At 36.4% G+C, this 20,313-nt stretch overlaps 2 protein-coding genes across 22 annotated transcripts in view; one reads left to right on the plus strand and one right to left on the minus strand.

The window, feature by feature from the left end:
- The window catches only part of KLRG2 (killer cell lectin like receptor G2), a 42,981-nt gene extending 42,073 nt beyond the window's left edge, over positions 1–908 (plus strand). Inside the window, exon 6 of the transcript XR_010842066.1 lies at positions 849–908. The gene's annotated coding sequence lies outside the window, so the exon portion shown is untranslated. The remainder of the gene's footprint in view (positions 1–848) is intronic.
- The window catches only part of LUC7L2 (LUC7 like 2, pre-mRNA splicing factor), a 56,166-nt gene that overhangs the window by 1,641 nt on the left and 34,212 nt on the right, over positions 1–20,313 (minus strand). For all 21 annotated transcript variants that reach the window (XM_059074929.2, XM_067042038.1, XM_059074927.2 and 18 more), the window contains 6 exons: positions 19,190–19,300; positions 14,866–15,009; positions 10,610–10,786; positions 9,087–9,178; positions 6,401–6,430; positions 3,261–3,452 (listed from right to left, as the gene is read on the minus strand). In XM_059074929.2, the coding sequence (XP_058930912.1) occupies positions 3,261–3,452; positions 6,401–6,430; positions 9,087–9,178; positions 10,610–10,786; positions 14,866–15,009; positions 19,190–19,300 (746 nt within the window). The remainder of the gene's footprint in view (positions 1–3,260; positions 3,453–6,400; positions 6,431–9,086; positions 9,179–10,609; positions 10,787–14,865; positions 15,010–19,189; positions 19,301–20,313) is intronic.

Here is a 20,313-nt window from a genome sequence, read left to right on the forward strand (position 1 = left end):
CCAGTCAGATGGAAATCAGTGGCTTAGGACAGGGGTCAGGAACCCTCTTCTCTTTGCTGTCTGCCCAGAGGGATGATAAACATTTTAGGTGTTGCAGGTCATGTGAGTGTGGTATACTCTTCCTTTTCTTTTTGTCAACCCCTTAACGATATAAAAACCATCATCCATAGCTCCCTGGCTGTATAAAAACAGGCTGTGGAGCCACATTTGGCCTGCAGGCAACAGTCTGCCAACACTCAGGTAAGAGAACTACTCAGTGATATGGCTTTAAGCAACCATTTATTATTTTAAAACTCTGCTTTATTCCTGCTGAGTTAGCTCATTCAACCGACAGAAAAAAATCAGAAGACAGAGAAAGATGATCACACTAATAAATCTTGATTAACTGTAACTGTTTAATACCACCTTTCCATTCCCATACCCAAGTCAAGAAGAAAGGTAAGAAGCTCATACCAGAGAGTCAATCAAAAGGAAACCAAAGGACATTAGGGGATCAGAATTAATATGGAATCTTCTATACCTTCAACATCTAGAATAAATCAGTAACATATTACATTTATTTGGTTCTTCACAGGTGACATGGTGCTTTTACATAATTCTCTCACTTAGCCCACGTTCAGAATTAGGATCTGAGGTCTGATTAAGTAATACTTTCAACTTCTAAGGCAGGGGAAAAAGTACTACCCTACTACCCAGTTTTAGAAATATAGTTAAAAAGGATTAAACCAAAAAGGTTGAAAGATTAAATGTCAACTTCTGGCATTCTACTTAATTAAGGTTTTAATAAGCTTAATTTAAAAATAATGTGTTAAAGCATACAGGACACATTCCTATCCATGTCTTTGTAGGAATGGAATATGAAGAGAGACAACTGAGATGATGCCTAAGAATAAGGACACACATTGCTGGTAAGTCCCAGAGAAATAATAACAAACTGTATCAACTAGTATTTTGCCAGAGATTACAGTGTCCTTATTACAGAAGCAGTTTTCACTCAGTATTTCACTCAAACTACCAATAATCCTGATGAAGCAGGCACCCTTCTACTAAGTAGATAAGGAAAGACAGGAGGGGTAATTAGATAATTTGACTCTGAAGTCTGCACTGTACGTGTCTGAACACAGCAGGCAGCAGAAAAATGCGAACGGTCCTCCTTTACCAAGGGTAACTGTTACCCAGAAAGGCCACAGGCAGAATCTACTTATATTGGAGACCAGTATCTCACAGCTGGAGCAAGAGAATGGCAAGTTATAAAAGACCTTTAACTGGGGCTTACCGTGAAATTTAAACTCAACTACTATGTAGCAATAACTTGATATTCTCTTTCATACAGTAAATGTAGATTGTAGTAGCAATTGTCTGCTAATTTTTGGCAAAAAACAAAATATTGCTTTGAAAAAGTAATTTGAGTATCAAGATTAGAAGTGCTCTTGACAACAGAAATAATTTTACAAAAATAATCCTCTTTATTAACATGCTGAAAATACTAGATGAGGGGTGTCAGGTGGTATGGTGGGAAAATTTCCTATATCTTCATTAACGGAGCAAACATTAGGGACTAGGTTCCAGAAGAGGAGACTTCATGCCCATCTCTCCATCCCCACCACCAAAAATGACATTTAAGAGTTCAGAGACATCAGAAAAAATGACACGTAGCCAAGCTGACAAGAGAAATTATCTAGACCTATCAACCAGCAAAATGATTCTTAAAATTTACAGTGCAGGTAAGATTCATGAAGTTTTTTTAAAAAATGTATTTTTCTGGACACCGTACTGTGTGCCTAGTTTCAAGAATGAGAGCAGTGGCCTAGAATCACACTCTGCAGAGCTCTGCCCTCATGAATTCCCTGCTCATTCTCTGCATTTGCGTGTAATACCCAGAATATCTTTTTCCTACCTGGTTTTACCAATGGGATTATACCCACTCTAGGTTTTAGGCTATTCCCTGAAGCCTTTTTTTTTTTAAACGCTGGTACTTCCCTTACCGAAGCTCCTGTGTCGTTTACTCCGGTACCCAGCTTAGCGCTTTGTTAGTGCTCACTATTGTCAAAGGTGCTGTTAGTCCTGTGCCCTAACTCACTTGAATAAAGCTGCTCAACTACATTATACTTCTTTTTTTACTAGGCCTAGTACAGTAGTAAGTATACAATTATGACTGATTTAAAGTCACCTGAAGAACTACTTGGTTTTCTAAGAGAGTGGAACTTAAATGTCCTCACCAAAAACAATAAAAATATATGTGAGGTGATGGAGGTGTTAACTAACTATAGATGGAAGGAATCCTTTCACAATGTATATGTAGAGCAAATTACCACAATGCACACTTTACATGTCTTACTTTGTCAATTATGCCTCAGTAAAGCTGGGGGTGGGGGAGGAAACCTACTTGGAACAAGGCAAGAATATAAGGAATAAATAAAAGAGCCTATTATATCCAATGCAGTTTCGGGGAATGGCTAGCTGAGGGGAAAAAAAAAAAAATCTGCAGAAAGCTGTTAAAAATTTATCATGGACTTTATGTGGAGTAATCCATAGAAAACTTAAGATTAGTAGATACTAGGCACTCAAAAAATGTTTCTGTTCCATAGAAATGACCTGGCTTAAGGGCCATAATGGGACCTGAGAGGTTTGGGGAGCTTGGTCTATACAGACCATGAGTGCTTAAGGCTCCACCACATTCTAATCCTTTATCCTGATTAGATATTCAAGTCCTTAAAACATACCTCACCCTGGGTCTGCTCTCCTTGCACGTTTTGAATGTTCATGCCAATGACGTCTAACTTCCTTAAAATTCTGAACCTGCCCTGCCAAACTAACTGTATATAACAATGCATATCTATAGTGCAGAATAAACAAGAATATACTGAATGTGTCTGCTCTGAAAAAGTACACCAGCTCAAAGAAGTTTAGAAAACAGTAAGTCAGACAACTCTTAATGAAAGGACTTCTCAGAGTCCCTAACTCACCAATACATACTGGAAAAGTTCTAACAGTACTGGTACCTAAAATTATTTGCCCATAAAGTACTTTTTCCCAAGACACACTAAGCAGAGAAAAGCAATAACCTCTGCACATATTGGTTCCAATTTCTTACTCTTGCTCATAAGTATATTCTTTCTGAACTACCCATATTATCAGGAAAAAAATGTTATACACTCACACACAAATGTGTACAAATTAGCAGATGCCAAGTTCAAACCACTAGTATTCCAAGTCTAAACTGTAAAGGTAGTTCCATATCCTCCTATGGACCTCAGTACCTCCTCCTGGATCGCTCTCTGCTCCTGTCTCTAGAACTGTGCCCACTTCTCTGGTGGCTGCGGCTGCGACTACGGCTGCTGGAGCGGGACCTGTGGCGATGGCGTTTCTCCCGGGATTTGGATCGAGTTCTCCTTTTCCGTTCCCGTGACATGGAGCGAGACCTATGTCTGCGATGCTCTCTGGACCTGGATCTACAAAAGATATTTAGTTTTTAGCTTTGTTGGAACTACATTTCTCATTTACTAAAGCCTCCTCTTTAAAGAGAAACTATCCCTCAGTAGCCTTACTTAATGCCAATACTATTTCAAATCAGCTAAATCTATGCTAAAATGAATTGCTGGTATATTAACAACTACATATTAGAATTTTGAAATAAAAATTAAACATTAGTTCTCAGAGGTCAATCAGTGTTGTATAAATTTACATCAGGAATATTTTTTATGAAGGAAACAATCTAACACTACTACATGCCAGTGACTGTATTATCTAGATGCTTTATGGACTTAATTTCATTTAAACTTCTAAGATTTTCAGTATACTTTAGAAACAAAGTATGTACCTGATGAACATGGACAGAAAGGAGGAAACACGTGAGAAGGCATACTGTTTAGGATAAAGTTACTCACTCACTGAACCGGAAAGGTTATATGACCATTGAAGTAAGTGTAAAGGCCCACAGTGTGCCTTGTCCGTGTAATCAAAACACAGTTAAGACAGTTCTCTATTCAAGTAGTACATAAATTTGGGAGAAAAAATTAACATGCATAAACCATTTGTGAAATTAAACTGCAAAAAAATATGTATTTGTAGGTTTACAGAGAAGGAAAAGCACTTCTGTAGCCTCCACTGGGTCACAAAACTAACTTGTATATTCTGTCTGCGGCCAGGATGGGGATGGCATATATAGAGGACGTAAAACATCTGAGGGAAAACAACGGAAGAAAGGTATGAATTTTGATAGTAGCCACTTTAAAAGTGATGGAAACATTCTAAACTGGATTGTGACGGTTGTACAACTTTAAATTTACTGAAAATCATTAACCAGCACACTTAAATGGGTAAACTTATGGTATGGTGTGTAAACTGAACTTCAGTAAAGCTCTTTTAAAAATTAAGTCACTTTAAAGAATGAGGTATTTAATCAAATTATGAGCTGAGTTTATTTTCAAATGATTATCTGGTTAACGTTTGAAACTATTCAGCTTATATTAACATTATATTCAAAGAAAGGACATATTGTGGACCTAGTATCAACCACAGCTGAATAGAGTACTTTCACAATTAAATATTTCTGAAAAGAAAACAGAGGGAAAAGATAAAATTCATTCCATACAAGTTTTTATCAAATGATATTTTCTTTTATCACTCACTTTGAGCTATTATAACAAGTTATTTCTCCCAACGCATAATTTCATTTTACTAGATGAGACAATAATTGTCTAGTAAAACCATTTACTGGGTGTCTACTGTACTGCTCTAGGTACTGGGGAGACTGAGCAGCAAATAAAGCAAAGTCCTTAACCTCAGGGAGCTTATACTCCGGAAAGAGGCCTACACAGATACGTAGGCAGTAAATAAAGATAGGTCAGAGAATAAAGAAATGATATATTAAGAAGGGTAAAAATGCAGAACGAAACAAGGTGGTCATCTTTTGTATTGAATAGGCAGGAAAGGCTTTTCTTATAAAATCGCATTTAAGCAAAGATAAAATGAAGAGTAAGGAAATCAGCTAATCAGCCAGCTCAGAGAAGACTGCTTCAGGTAGAGGGAACATGGGTGCAAAGGCCCTGAGGTGAGAGAAAGTTCAACATGTCAAAATAAAGAAGAAACCCTTTTGGCTGCAATGAAATTAGCAAGGCAGAGTAATATCAGGAATCTAACAAGCAGGATGACCAAGTACTTTATCATTCAAACTAGGATGCTCTCAGGGCTTCCCTGGTGGCGCAGTGGTTGAGAATCTGCCTGCCGATGCAGGGGACACGGGTTTCTGCCCCGGTCCGGGAAGATCCCACATGCCGCGGAGCGGCTGGGCCCATGAACCATGGCCGCTGTGGGAGAGGCCACAACAGTGAGAGGCCCACGTACCGCAAAAAAAAAAAAAAAAAAAAAAACAGGATGCTGTCAACATTAAATTATACAGAGGGAAAGGGGGAGCTATTAATAAATATGCTAAGACAAGAAATAAACTGTAACTACCCTAGGGCACATTGATCACTGTACTTAAAGCCATGGTGAGGATTTCAACTTCTCCTATGAATGAAATGGAATACCTTTAGAGGGTTTGAAGACAGGGCCAACATGATTTATTTCACTTTTTAAAAAACTCATTCTGGCCGATGTGTAAAATCAGAGCAAGGTGAAGGAAAGTGGACAACAGAAATAGAAATTAAGAAATTGCTTAGGAGGCTATTGTAAATAGTGAGGTAAGAAGTGGCTTGGACTAGAGTAATAGAAATTAAATTTCTGGCCTGAATATCTAAAGATGTTCTATGTACAAAGAGTTTAAATCTCTCTTCAACAAAGGGAGAAGCTTGCATTTAACCAACCGGTAAAAAAGAACAGTAGTGCCATAGGTCAAAACAAAGTGTTATCTTGTCCTCTTTCCTCTTTTAAGGCCATAAAATGCCCCTTTAAAGCTTTTGGGGATCACTTGTACAAGGGGAGAAGTAATAAACTCAAAGTCTAGATTGGGTGCAAACTAAACATTTTAGTTTCCCCCTTAATTAACTCACCATGGATTCCCTCATTCAAAATGTATCCAAACTATTTATATTTTGAACAGGTACAACCTCTCAGAATGTGTTTCTTAGATGTACCACCCAAATTGATTTTTTAAAAATAAATCCCGTCACATGTTTACTCTGAGCTTCTAAAGAAGATTTTAATAAAATATTCTGAAATATTTTTAGCTTTCTCTATAACTCTCCAGGGCACTTTGTGATTTTACTGTGATAAAACTAAATTGTAGCTCATGAGTATCTTCTGACCAACTTCTCAAATGACACTTCTCAAATGTGAGCTACAAAAGAATTAAGAGTACTAATTATATTAATTCTCATTCATTTTAAGAAAGATATTTAATCTATAAAAACTACCTTTGGAAAACACAGCTTCAAAACTTATCTTGTATAATACCTACCTTTTAGGATTCTTGCTATGTGATCGAGACCTAAAAAAAAATATATCTATTTTTAGAAAAGTAACTATAAAAAAGGAAGAAAAGGTACAATGTACTGTTAAAATTACATCCTCATTTCTAATTTTTATATTAATTTTATAAATATACGGCTTGTATGTATGTATACAAATTTTTTCCAAAAGGCACCACAAACTTTTACAGACTTCCCCACTTCGGCATACCGCTTAACTAGGCTACCAGGCTCTAAAAAAAAGAATATGCTCCTAGAAGACTAAAACACAACACAACTCACTAAATCTCCAAAAACCACCTTCCAACCTGGAAAAAATTCTTTGTTATTTGTATCTCTGTCATTTCTTCTTTCCCTCTAGGAACAGAATAAGATTTCTAATCTGTGAGACAATACTTTGTAATTATCACCTCATACTATAATCCCTAGAACACTCAATTCAATCTTACAATGTTTCTTAATATGACACACAATACTCTTATATAAAGTACTCTTCATATTTCCTAGCACACAATTAAAGCTCAACAGATAGTAATAGCTAATATTACAGTTAATAGGAAGTCACAGGGGGTTTTTGGTGGAGAATATATACCATGGTTGCAGCATGACTTCGGATTCAGCCTGATGTAAATCTTAACTGTTTCCATCACTCACTATCTGTGTGGCCTGGGCAGATTATGTATCTTCCCTCAGCTTAGTCTGTCATTTGCAAAAGAGGGATAGTAATAAAAATTTCACAGGGGGCTTTCATGTAGTAGATGAATATACGTAAATTCTTAGTGCAGTGGCAGACACAAAATAAGCATCAAGTGACAGTAATTTTTTTTTTTTTCTTTGTGGTATGCGGGCCTCTCACTGTTGTGGCCTCTCCCGTTGCGCGGAGCACAGGCTCCGGACGCGCAGGCTCAGCGGCCATGGCTCATGGGCCCAGCCATGGCTCACAGGCCCAGCCGCTCCGTGGCATGTGGGATCTTCCCGGACCCGGGCACGAACCCGTGTCCCCTGCATAGGCAGGCGGATTCTCAACCACTGCGCCACCAGGGAGGCCCAAGTGACAGTAATTTTTATCACTATCCTTTTCAATACCATAGTTGGAATCCCATTTTGTGTGTCATTTTGTACTTACTAGTAATTTCCTCATCTTCCATACTTAGGTCCTCAAGTTCACAGTTTAAAAAAAATTTTTTTTAAACATTTCTGAAACAGTGTTAACATTTTATAACCAATGTTAAAGGCAATTTTCCATTTGTCATTAAAGGAGTAAGATGTGATGTACTTTCTCATTATCTTTACATATGTGAAAATGTAGTCCTGCAAAGAATTTTTTTTCTCATTTGACTATCACCTCAGTTGAATAGTTTATACTAGTAGCACTATATTCTGTTGAATTTTAACTTAAACTGAGATTTCAAATACCATTCATATTGTCTTAAATATTACAATACTGGGCAATATTCCCATAGAAACTTAGCATACACAAAAGAGAACAGAGATAAAGCTCTGAGGTAAAATTTACCAGTAAATGAAGCACATATATATCAATGGAAGAATGACAGCAGTTCCTCTAGACAGGAACATGTCGATATGTAGCTTTGTTTTGTCATTACAGCGAAAAAAGATTACCTGTTACCAGCCATGTAACACAAATGAAGTCAGTTTAAATGTCTTGAAATAGACTGAGTGTAACATGATCAAAGCTTAGAAGCTGACATAACCTAGTCCCGTATTATCAAAGATTTTAATTAATTTAGGGACATCTGCTGAAGAGAAGGTATTTAAATTTCAGAGATATGTAATACAATTAAGGGAACACTATTAAGTTAGAACTACAGGTAAATGTTTTGTGGCATACCCCTCCATCTGAAAATTGCTGAATTTATAAGATGCCACACAACTTGCTGCCAATGGGTAAAAGTGACCCAGAACATGTAAACATTCTAAATATGAAGAATATGATTTTATCAACTAATATAAAAAGAATTGTGGGGCTTCCCTGGTGGCGCAGAGGTTGAGAGTCCACCTGCCAATGCAGGGGACACGGGTTCGTGCCCCGGTCCGGGAAGATCCCACATGCCGCGGAGCGGCTGGGCCCGTGAGCCATGGCCACTGAGCCTGCGCGTCCGGAGCCTGTGCTCCGCAACGGGAGAGGCCACAACAGTGAGAGGCCCGTGTACCGCCAAAAAAAAAAAAAAAAGAATTGCGCACATTTAGCTATTAATAAATGAATAAAAATTAATAGTTTATAGCTCCTAAATTGAAGAAATACAGAATCAAGTACAACATAAAATAAGAAAGAAGCAGATAAAAAAAATACCCAAACCTTCTATCCACAAGTATATATCATAAAATAGCTCAATGCCAGCCTGGTACAAAGCTAGCCCATTATGAAAATCAGAGGGCTAGAAAAGGGCCTTGTTATAAATCTTACAAAACATACAGATGTGAAGCAATCTTTATTCCCTCTTCCATACATTTTGAAGGAAATCTCCTTAACTTAAACTGCCATAAGTTAACATACTTGAATAAACATTGTTTCACATAGTAATATTTTTAAGAGTAAACAAGTTTCTCATGTCCAGATTTATTAACTCTAAAACCTTGTATAATCACATCTCTTTTTAGAACCAGGGATGTTCAACTTCAGATATTTGGACTACTCAATTAATTACTCCATACCTCCTCAGCTTCTCCCTTTCTTCTCTCTCCCTTTCTTCTCTTCTTTTCAGGCGTTCCTGGTTTCTTTTCTCCTGCTTCTCAGCTACAACTCTCTTAAAAAACAATGACAGTTCAAATAATACTAAATGAGAAGCATTATTTACTGGGCCCATTCATAGCATTATCCTAAACTTTACCATATCTAACATTAAAAAGTTTTTAATAAGAATTCATTTTGAAAAAAAAAAAATTCATTTTGAAGTTTTGCCAGGTAATCATTAAGCTTACAAGTCTGGTTTCCAAACTCTTTCCCCCCTTCCATATAAAATTTCATGTTTCTCCATGACTTCTTAATATTTCAAAGTCACTTTCATGAGATTTTTCTCCTCTTAACATCTTCTAAATTCTAAACTCTTTAAAGATTTCCAATATAGAAATGTCTTCTGTCGACTTCTAGTTACAATCCTGAGGCTGCTGCTTTTAAAAAGTACCAGTGAAATGCTAAACGGTTCTGTTGCTAGGTCTATATTTGCAAAGGTTCCCAATTAGGTACCATTTTTGAGTTTTAACTTCACGCCAAACAATAATTTGCTACAGTGAAACTCTTTTTGTAATTTCAAAAAATTTACCCAAGGTCATCCTAGCTACTCCAAATACTAAGATGAGCTCACAGTTAACTACAAATATGGAGACGTGTCTAGGTGATTGTGATTCCACATTATTTTAAATGTCAAACTATGGATCCTGGGTTAATTTCAGTGATAACTGCACAAAAAGTCACTTCCCAGTGTTTCCCATCTTTGAGACAGTCCTCAATTCATGACAAAATGCTACCTACAGTGCCATTTTTTAAAAAAACTAGCCACATCAGATTGTTGAAAAGTAAATTGATCCTTTCCATTGACTCTGCTTATGTTCATTCACCTCTTTAGAAATATCCTTTTTGTTTGGTTTGCTTATCTTCTCAGAGCTCAGCAGATGAGTAAGAGCTGTGTTGCCTTTCTCACAACAGCCTATATATTTAAGCGACAGTGACTGTCCTTTTAAAAAAAATAGGTTTCTAAGTCCTTTCTGAAATGGGGGCAAAAGCATAAAACTAAAGGGCCTACGAGTTTGCTATTTAGTGAACTGCAAAATATTTCAAATATTGGATCATTTTTTCAATCTTCCCTTAAAGTAAATATTATATTAAATTACTATTCGTTTTATTAAAAAAAGAAAGTATCACTGGAAATTTTAGGCATTATTTTAGAACCCAGTTTGCAAGGTTCCTCCCTAATTCAACATCGTATCCAAGACAAAACAGTACCTCCTCCCAGAATAAGAGGATTTTTAAAGTCTGTTTCTCAGATATCATCCATTAAACAAGCTGGTATTTCCATTTACAATCCCCTACACTATTCAGTATGAACTGTTAACAGAATCACAGTTAAGAATAGTCTTGAATCACAATCAAGACGACTACACAAAAAGACAACTTACACAGATCAAAACAATGAGTGGCTATATTGGATAAAGTGAGAGGTATTAATTTACCAATGTACCTTTAATTCTTCAAGCTTCTCTCTTATTTCAATAAATCCCAGGTGCAGTTTACCCCCAAAATGATCAGCCAGTCGTCTGTCATTATCATGAAGACCTAAATAGGCAGAGCAAACTTCACAGACTCGAAGTTTCTGCTGCTGGAAACTGGAAGCTGGCATAGAATTCCGATAAACTTCCTAAACAAAAGTGACAGAAACAATGTTCATACAAACCGCATTAAAATCATACCATACACTATGTTTATATCAAAAATGTTTCTAATGAACACACAAAAGCATGACTATTTTGTCATGCTATATGTCATGTTATAGATTCCCGATTACCCCGATCCTTTGTCCTAGGAACTTCTCCACTGGAAATGAAACATCAGAGCCTTTTTTGTCAAGAAATACCATAACAATAACATGATACAACTTTCTTGAACGGTTTTCTCAATGTTTTGTTTTCTATAATTTTCGTTAAAAATGAGATGTAGCAACCCCAAAAGTATACATCAGTGAAGGATCAAGCAAGAAGCAGCCGCCCATGCTTGGGGAAAAGGAATGCATGTCTTCCATACTATTACAGCTTCCTTCCACTGCCTTCTTGCCCACATATCATTTTCCCCCCTATGTAAATGCAGACAGAGCGTACAAATGATAAGACTTCCCATCAAACAGAGTAGCTCTAAAGACAAAGATGAAAGGTGTCTTATGGAGATTAAGATGTCTTGTACTCAAATCATTTTATTTATATTAAGTTCATTAATGAAATAATAAATATTAATGGATTTGCATATCCACTCTACTTTTTCCTTATTAACAGAATTCTGATTTTTGTTTGAGGCAGCAGCATGGCCAGCTAAAAACATTACATTTCCAAGCTTCCATGTAGCTTTTGCTAAGGAGATATAAGTGGACACTACTGGAAAGAATCTACAGGAAAATTCTTTAAATAAAGGAGTCAACAGATTCAGATGAAAATCATCAACAGCTGCTATAACCTGTGGATCAAGAAACAATGGAAAACAGAATACTTACAATGTCAATACCAAGACACTTATTAATTACAAAAGGGAAACACAGTAACTTCACAGTGGAAAAATAGGCAACATCACCAGAAATGAACAAACCACTAACACATGCCTTTTGATAAGGCTGTAACATTTCAGTGGTATTCCTCTCAAAAATCTAATGAGAAAGATATATTAGACAAATCCAAAGGGAAGGACATTTTACAGAATAACTAACCTATACTTTTCAAAACTGTCAAGATCATGTAAGACAAAGACTGAGGTACCAGATTATATTAGACTAGAGAAACATAACAACTAAATGCAATACGTGATCCTGGACTGGATCTTAAAAAAAAAAAAAAATTTTCTTTTCTGAAAACGAACATTATTGGGACAACTGGCAAAAACTGAACAAAGTCTTCAGATTAATTAATAGTACTATATCAATGTTACTTCTTAATTCAGATAATTGTACTGTGGTTATATAATAAAATATCCTTGTTTTTAAGAAATATACATTGAAGTATCTAGGGATAAAGAGGCAGCATATTTATAACTTATTGTCAAACAGTTAAAATACACACACTCATGTAGGAAGAAAATGATAAAGCAAATGTAAAATGTTTCAGAGTCTGGGTAAAGGATATAGGGGAATTCTTCACACAATGTTTTAACTTTTCTTAAAATACTTCAAAATAAAAAAATTTTAAAAAGGAAAACTGAAAACACAAGACGAGTCAACTCAACTTTTGTGCCTTGTTATTCCTCCTCTTTCTACTTACGCATAGAGAAAAGGCTTTAGGCTTACTGGCCATAGTGCTACCACAAACTGATAAGCATAAAGATAAATCCACATAGTAAGGATGGCTGAACTTAAAGCTAGAAGTAGTCTGTATGCTAGATGGCATCATGGAGCTACTGTACCAGCCCCAGGCTTCCTAACCTCAAGTATTTATTAAATGAGAAAAACAAAACCCTTCTTTGGTTCAGTCATTGTAAGTTAAGTTTCCTATTACGTACAGTTGAACACAATTTATAATAGGCAAGTAAACATTTTAATGCACTGTCCTAAGTAAAAATCAACTGATAATACATAACAGGCTAGCAATATTGAGCTACTGGGTAATACTAGTAAATCACCAAGTATATATATATGAAGTTTTATGAAAACTGCAATATATGGAAGGAAAGTAATAATGATTGCTGGCTTCATTACCCAAGAGTTTTCTGGGGAAATAAACTAGTTATAAAATACTTTGTGCATTTTAAAATTCACAGTATTTATTTTCTGGATTGATATTAACTACATTTAAAGAAATCCTAATATTAAGACATTAAAACTATCTAGAATGGCTACTTGGTATATCTTTTCCCAGCCTAGAACCTTTAATCTGTGTCTTTGTATTTAGAGTGGGTTTCTTGTAGCTAGTTTATAGCTAAGTCTTGTGGGGTTTTTTTGTTGTTGTTTTGTTTTGTTTTAAATCTAGTCTCACAATCTCTGCTTTTTAATTGGATTGTTGAGACCATTTACATTTAATGTAATTATTGGTACACTGGGTTTTAAGTCTACCATCCCACTATTTATTTGCTATATGTCCAATCTGATGTTTGTTCCTTTTCTCCTGCCTTTCTTTTGGATTAAGTATTTTTTAGGATTCCATTTTACTGCTACTATTAGTTATAACTTTTCTCCCCTCCAGTGGTTTCTCTAGGGTTTATAGTATACAACTTCAACTTATGAAGAAAGCTGGAGAGTCTTTTATTAACGTAAGATAAAGGAGATTTCAAAATAAGGCACATTAACAGGTACAGAGAAGGACATGTCAAAATAATAGAGGGTTAAATTAATCAAAAGATACAACACCCCTAAATGTCTATTAGCCTAATAACAGAGCTTCAAAACAAAACAAAAACTGCCAAAATGAAAAGCATAAATAAATCCACAACTATAGAGACTTCAACACTCAGAGGCAGAAAACACAACAGGATATAGAAGGCTTGAAAAAATCTATTAACTATCTTGACTCAATTGACATTTATAGAACACTCCATTTCATTTAACAGGGCAGAATATCATTCTTTTCAAGTACAGATGGAATGTTCACCAAGACAGACCATATGCAGGGCCACAAAACAAGTACTGACAATATTTAAGAAAACTGAAATCACACACGTTCTCTGACCACAACAGAATTGAATTAAAATCATTAACAGAAAAAAATCTGAAACAAACAAAAAACCAAATATGTAAAAACTGAAACACATGCCTTCAAAACCCACAAGTCAAAAAAGCAATATTAGCAAATATTTAGAAATGAATGAAAATAAAAACACAACATATGAAAATCTGTTTCATAACTTCTAAGCTACCATCATGCTTAGAAGAAAACTTACAGCATTAAATGGTCTAAAATCAATGATCTAAGGGGTGTGCGGAGGGAGGACTGGGAGCTTTGGATTAGCAGGTGCAAACTAGTATATATATAGGTTGCATAAACAACAAGGTCTTACTGTATAGTACAGGGAACTATATTCAATATCCTGTGATAAAATAGAATGGAAAAGAATATATGTATAACTGAGTCACTCTGCTACAGAGCCGAAATTAACAACATTGTAAATAAACTATACTTGAATAAAATTTTAAAATAAACCAATTATCTAAGCTTCTGCCTTAAAAGCCTAGATAATAAGAAAAAATTAAACCCAGATGTGATACAGTTAGGAACAATGGAGACTACGGTAAAGGGGAGAATACACTTTCATCCAAAGGCATTCAACATTCTAAAAAATATCAGGGGGGGGCCAAACAAAATAGAACTTTGTCTGCAGGATATCAGATTTTGATCTGTGCTGTGGAGGAAGAATGAGAGGAGGCTCCCAATGTGTTAGCAGACTGTACTAAGTAAGAAGGGAGAATACTATAGTTGCATGGGCCATGGGGTTGGGGGTAGGGTATCATAGTGACCATGTATATGAAGATTGCATGTGTGTGGACTGTGTGTGAGACTGTTGTGTATGACTAGCTAGTTTAATTTCATTTACTCGTTATAAATTTCAACAGATCAATGACTAAATTCCAAAACAACCACTAATTTTGATATACAACCCATTAGTATGACACAAACTAGTTAAGTATTTTTAAAGGGGTTTAAATTTCCTTCAATAGTAATAATTTTTCAATAATTTCTAGTCAAATATATGTTCTTTAGGAAGTACAGATACTAAGGCTCTATAAATTACCATAAAGAATTTAGTTACCTCTGCTTCTCTTTTCTTTGCCCGTGCTTTCTCTACTTCATCCATTACTTTCTGGGATTCCTCCACATTCCCTTCAGCTCCTAGCTGTTCCACCTTAGCCAACAATTTACCGATTTCTTCATTTAACTCATGAACACGTTCTGCCTGGAGAGAATCAGAAAAGATCATGAATAAAAAGCAGAATGTACCAAAGTTCAAAATATTGTATAAATGCTCAGAAAAGACGTAAGTTATCTAAGTCCAATGAGTATAACTAATGCTTTCTGAACATATCATAAATGAACTGTTGGGACATCAAGATATTTTGAGCCTGCCTGCCTTCAACTTCAGTGAATTCAGGGATACAGTTGATCTCAGTGTAACTATTACTTCTCAACCTCTGCTTTGGCAGTGCATTCCAAAGTAAAATACATTTTCGTCCACAATTTGACTTTCTGTACCTTTCCAAACTATCTTTTTCTGTTCTCCAACTTCACAACAAATCTACACTTACGTTTAGTTTCCCAAACTTATCCTGTTGTTTTCTTCCTCTGTGACTTTGCACGTACTGCTCCCTCTTCCTGCAATGCCGTCCGTTACCTCCCTTACCTACCTAGTGTATGTCTATCTATTCAGTAAGATTCAACTCAAGAGTCTATTATATGAAGCACTGGTGAACAATCAATCACTACACCTTACCCTCACTTAAGACACTTAAGCAGAGAGGGCAATACTCTCCTTTGTGCCATCTTTGTATCTTCTAGGACCATTACTTTTATATATATCACACCACTTTAAAGATATCTGTATACCATTTTTGTATTTCCAATGCCCAAGAAATAGCATACGCTCAAACATGAGTAAAAGAAATGAACTGGAGGATATTCTTTAAGGCAAAGATATGGCTTTAGAGTCCAACTGCCAAACCAATTAACAGCCATGCAATTTTGGCCATATTACATAACCTGAATCTACTTCCTCACAAAGTTGTGAGAAACAAGAAAATGTGCCTGTACATGCATGCAGCACATTACTGATACTCAGTATACAAGCATGGCACCCTTCTCGCTTAGTCCATGTCTTTCCATTAGGATTAATTCTTGCCTTGCGTTTTCATATGCCTCCTCCTCACCACCACCATCATCGTGGGAATCTAGTTCATTCTTACTGTTTTAACGGCACATGATAACATAAACACAGTCTTTACTTTGGCTATAAAATAAGTACTCAGCCTGTGTGACCAATAATATTAGTAAGGAAGTTTCTGTTTTCGCCTTTGGCTGCACTGGGTCTTAGTTGTGGCGTGCAGGCACAGTCATTGCAGCGCGTGGGCTTAGCTGCCCCGTAGCATGTGGGATCTTAGTTCCCTCACCAGGGATCAAACCCGTGTCCCCTGCACTGGAAGAAGGATTCTTAACCACTGGACCACCAGGCAAGTCCCACAAAGAAGGTTTTGATTTGAAATGGACATCCAGTCCCAACAAAGTAGTGTGCCAGTAATCTTTACTTCTTAAATTTACCTCAACCCAATATATTTGTCCCTCAAAGAAATCCCCAACTGTTATCATTATCCTACCACTTTTAACAAAATGATATTTTCTTTAAACACCTGACACGGAATGACTGCATTAATGACCAAAACTCCTCACCCTTCCTGCATCTGTGCCCTTTGCTACTTAACTGAGTACCATCATATGCTGACTCTGAACCTGGCCATGTAACTGGCTTTGGTTAACAGGACGGTAGCAAGTATGACATAAGGGAAGGCTTAAAAAGTGCCTGTATGACTGAGCTTGATACTTCTGCACCTCTGCTACCACCTTGAGAACATGGCCAGGCTAGCCTTTTTAGGCCATAGTTCAGCGGCCTCCAGCCGACTGGAAGACATGTGAGTGAGCCCAGCTGAGACAGGAATGCCTGCCCAGTCAAGTTCAGCCTAAGTCACTGATTATAGACTCATGGGCTACATAAATATTTAATGTTTTAAGTTTTGAGGTAGTCTGTTAAACAGCATTTTTGTGGTGATAGATAACCAATACAATACTGTATAAATCAATACAGCTGGGGTCTAGCCAACACCTGTGGATCTCTTTCAACCATGAGAAATGAGATTCCTTGTACTTTATAGGATGCCCATCTTTACAGTCCCCATCTTAAGGGAACTTTCCAGAAAAAGGTGGTTAAAAGTAACCCTTCTCCTCAAACAAAGGAATCCATTTCCCTTTGTACACACATGTATGAGCACTATATTTAATCATGTCACCTAAACTCTACTGAGTAACTTTGTCTCCATTCTGCATTTTCATAAAATGTGCCAGACTATACTGAATGGTACAAAATACTATAAAGTAGTAAGTCAAACCAACAAAAGTCAATATGTGGACTTTGAAGTCTGATTCAACAAACCAACTCTACACAGGAAAAATGAACACATTCTGGATATTGGATAATATTAAAAAATTGTTACCTTTATGGATGTAATTTTGTGGTTATGTTTAAGAGGTGAAATGATATGACATCTAGAATTTGCTTTTAAAATAATGAAACAATAGCTCAAGACTGATGGCTTTGAATCCATTGGGGTTCACTGTACTTTTCTATTTACTTTTTGCATATAAGTATTCAACAAAACATTTTTATTTTTTTATTTTTTATTTTTTTGCGGTACGCGGGCCTCTCACTGTTGTAGCCTCTCCCATTGCAGAGCACAGGCTCCGGACGCGCAGGCTCAGTGGCCATGGCTCATGGGCCCAGCCGCTCCACGGCATGTGGGATCCTCCCGGACCCGGGCACGAACCCGTGCCCCCTGCATCGGCAGGTGGACTCTCAACCACTGCGCCACCAGGGAAGCCCAACAAAACATTTTTAAAAGGTAGTGAGTACAGTAGAACATCTGAAGAATACTCAAAACTCAACATTAAAAAAATGAGCAATTCATTTGGAAAATGGGCATAAGACATACACAAACATTTCACTGAAGAGGTTACACAAAAGAGGTTATAGAGTTGGCAAATAAGCACGTGAAAAAAATGTTCAGCATCATTAGTCAATAGGGAAATGCAAACTGAAACTGCAGAGAGGTATCACCACACACCTTTCAGAATGATTAAAATGAAACACAGTGGCACTTCCCTGGCGGTCCAGTGGTTAAGACTCCACACTCCCAATGCAGGGGCATGGGTTTGATCCCTGGTCGGGGAACTAAAATCCCACATGCCACACTGCACGGCCAAAAAAAAAAAAAGAAAGAAACATAGTGACACCATCAAATGCTGGCATGGATGTGAAGAAACTGGATCACTAACACACTGCTGCTGGCAAGAATGTAAAATGGTACAGCCACTCTAGAAAAAAGTTTGGCACTTGCTTTCAAAACTAAAAATATATTTACTAAATGATCCAATAACTGTATCCTTGGGCATTTATCCCGGAGAAATGAAAACGTATGTCCACACATTATTGCAGCTTTACTGGTATCAGCCAATAACTGAAATGTCCTTCCCAAATGTCCTTCAATATGTGAAAGGTTAACCTGTGGTATATACATACCATGGAATACACAAAAATAAAAAGGAATGAACTACTGATGAACAACTTGTATGAATAGTAAGGAAATTGTATTGAGTGAAAAAAAGCCAATCTCAAAAGGATACATACTGCATGATTCCACTTACATAATATTCAATGATATTACATAATTATAGAGATGGAAAATAGATTAGTGGTGGCCAGGGGCTAGTGGGGAATGGGTATGGCTATAAAGGGGTAACACAAGGGAGTATGCAGTGATGCTACACAGTTAAGTAACTTAATTATGGTGGTAGTTACCCAAGTAACAGGTGATGAAACTGCACAGAGCTACAGACACATACGCCTAACTGGTGAAATCTGAATTAAATGTAAGGATTGGCCCAATACCAATTTATTGGCTTATGATACTGTACTGTAGTTGTGTAAGATGTTAACCTAGGGGAGGCTAAAGGAAGAGTACTTAAAATTCCCTATATATGTCTTTGCAATCTCCTATGAATGTAATTATTTCAAAATAAAAAGTTAAAACAAAAGTAGTGAGGTAGGGCTTCCCTGGTGGCGCAGTGGTTGAGAGTCTGCCTGCTGATGCAGGGGACACGGGTTCGTGCCCCCGTCCGGGAAGATCCCACATGCCGCGATGCAGCTGGGCCCGTGAGCCATGGCCACTGAGCCTGCGCGTCCGGAGCCTGTGCTCCGCAACGGGAAAGGCCACAACAGTGAGAGGCCCACGTAACGCAAAAAAAAAAAAAAAAAAAAAAAAAAATTAGTGAGGTAAAACTATACTTTGTATTAATGAAATGATTGAAAATCTTACCTTTGCTGCAACTTCAGCACTAATCTCTTCCTGAGTTTCTGCTAATCTTTTCTTAGCCACTTCTGTTCTTCGATCACAATCTGCAATGAATGACTGCAGATGATCCATAGCCTACAAAGTTTAATTAAAAGACAATTACTGCAAGAAAAATCAACCTTATTCATAAATATCTTTACTCACAAATTACACTTTATTATTTAAATGCTACCATAGGAATAAAAAAAATAACAAAACTGGGTTCAGTTACAAATTGAAAACACTAGTCATCATCTATCAAATTGACAAAGAATAGACATAAATAATTCCCAGGAAAGGTAAGGCTATAAGGAAACTGCCACTCTCATACTATGCTGAAGGAAGCACAAACTAACACAGCCTTTATAAAAAGGCACCATGGTAATCATTATCAAAAGCTTTAAAAATGACCCCGACTTAGTAATTTTACTTCTAGAAATCTATTTTAAGAAAGTAATCAGAGGTATATGGAGGAATTAATATTCAAAGATGTTGTTCACAGTGTTATTTTTAATGGTGAAAAGCTGTAAATACCCTAAATATCCAGGTAACACTTGGAAAATTTAATCCTCAGCCATTTAAAAAAGGTGTCAGTAGAACACGTTAAGGATATAAGAAAATGGTCATGATTTATTTGTAAATAAAAAGTTAGAAAACGTTTAATGCAGCAAGATCCCATTTTTGTAAAATAAAGTAGCATAGAAAAAATGGAAGAGTATACATTAAATGTTAACAGTAATTATTTCTGAATATACGGATAATTTTTAATAATGTTTTCATGTGCTTTTCAAATTTTTCACAATGAAAATGTTACAATCAGGAAAACTTGCCCTTTTCTCAAAAGAAAAAAACACTGAGAATTTTAGCAGTGTCTACATTGCAAAAATCCAGGTCAATATTTATATAAAAGACACTTATCAGGCATATATTAATATACCTATAAATAAATAACAATTCATTTAAAAGTAAACTTTAAAGATTTATTCCCAAACCAACCGATTCAGACTTTCATATCTTACTGTAGAGAAATACAGCTAATTCGAAATACAAATGTTTAAAAATATAAATTTATTCAACACATATCAAATTCTAAAAATGGTTGATTAACC

The sequence above is a fragment of the Kogia breviceps genome, chromosome 9, assembly GCF_026419965.1.
Source record: "Kogia breviceps isolate mKogBre1 chromosome 9, mKogBre1 haplotype 1, whole genome shotgun sequence".
In the NCBI taxonomy this organism is placed as follows: domain Eukaryota; kingdom Metazoa; phylum Chordata; class Mammalia; order Artiodactyla; family Physeteridae; genus Kogia; species Kogia breviceps.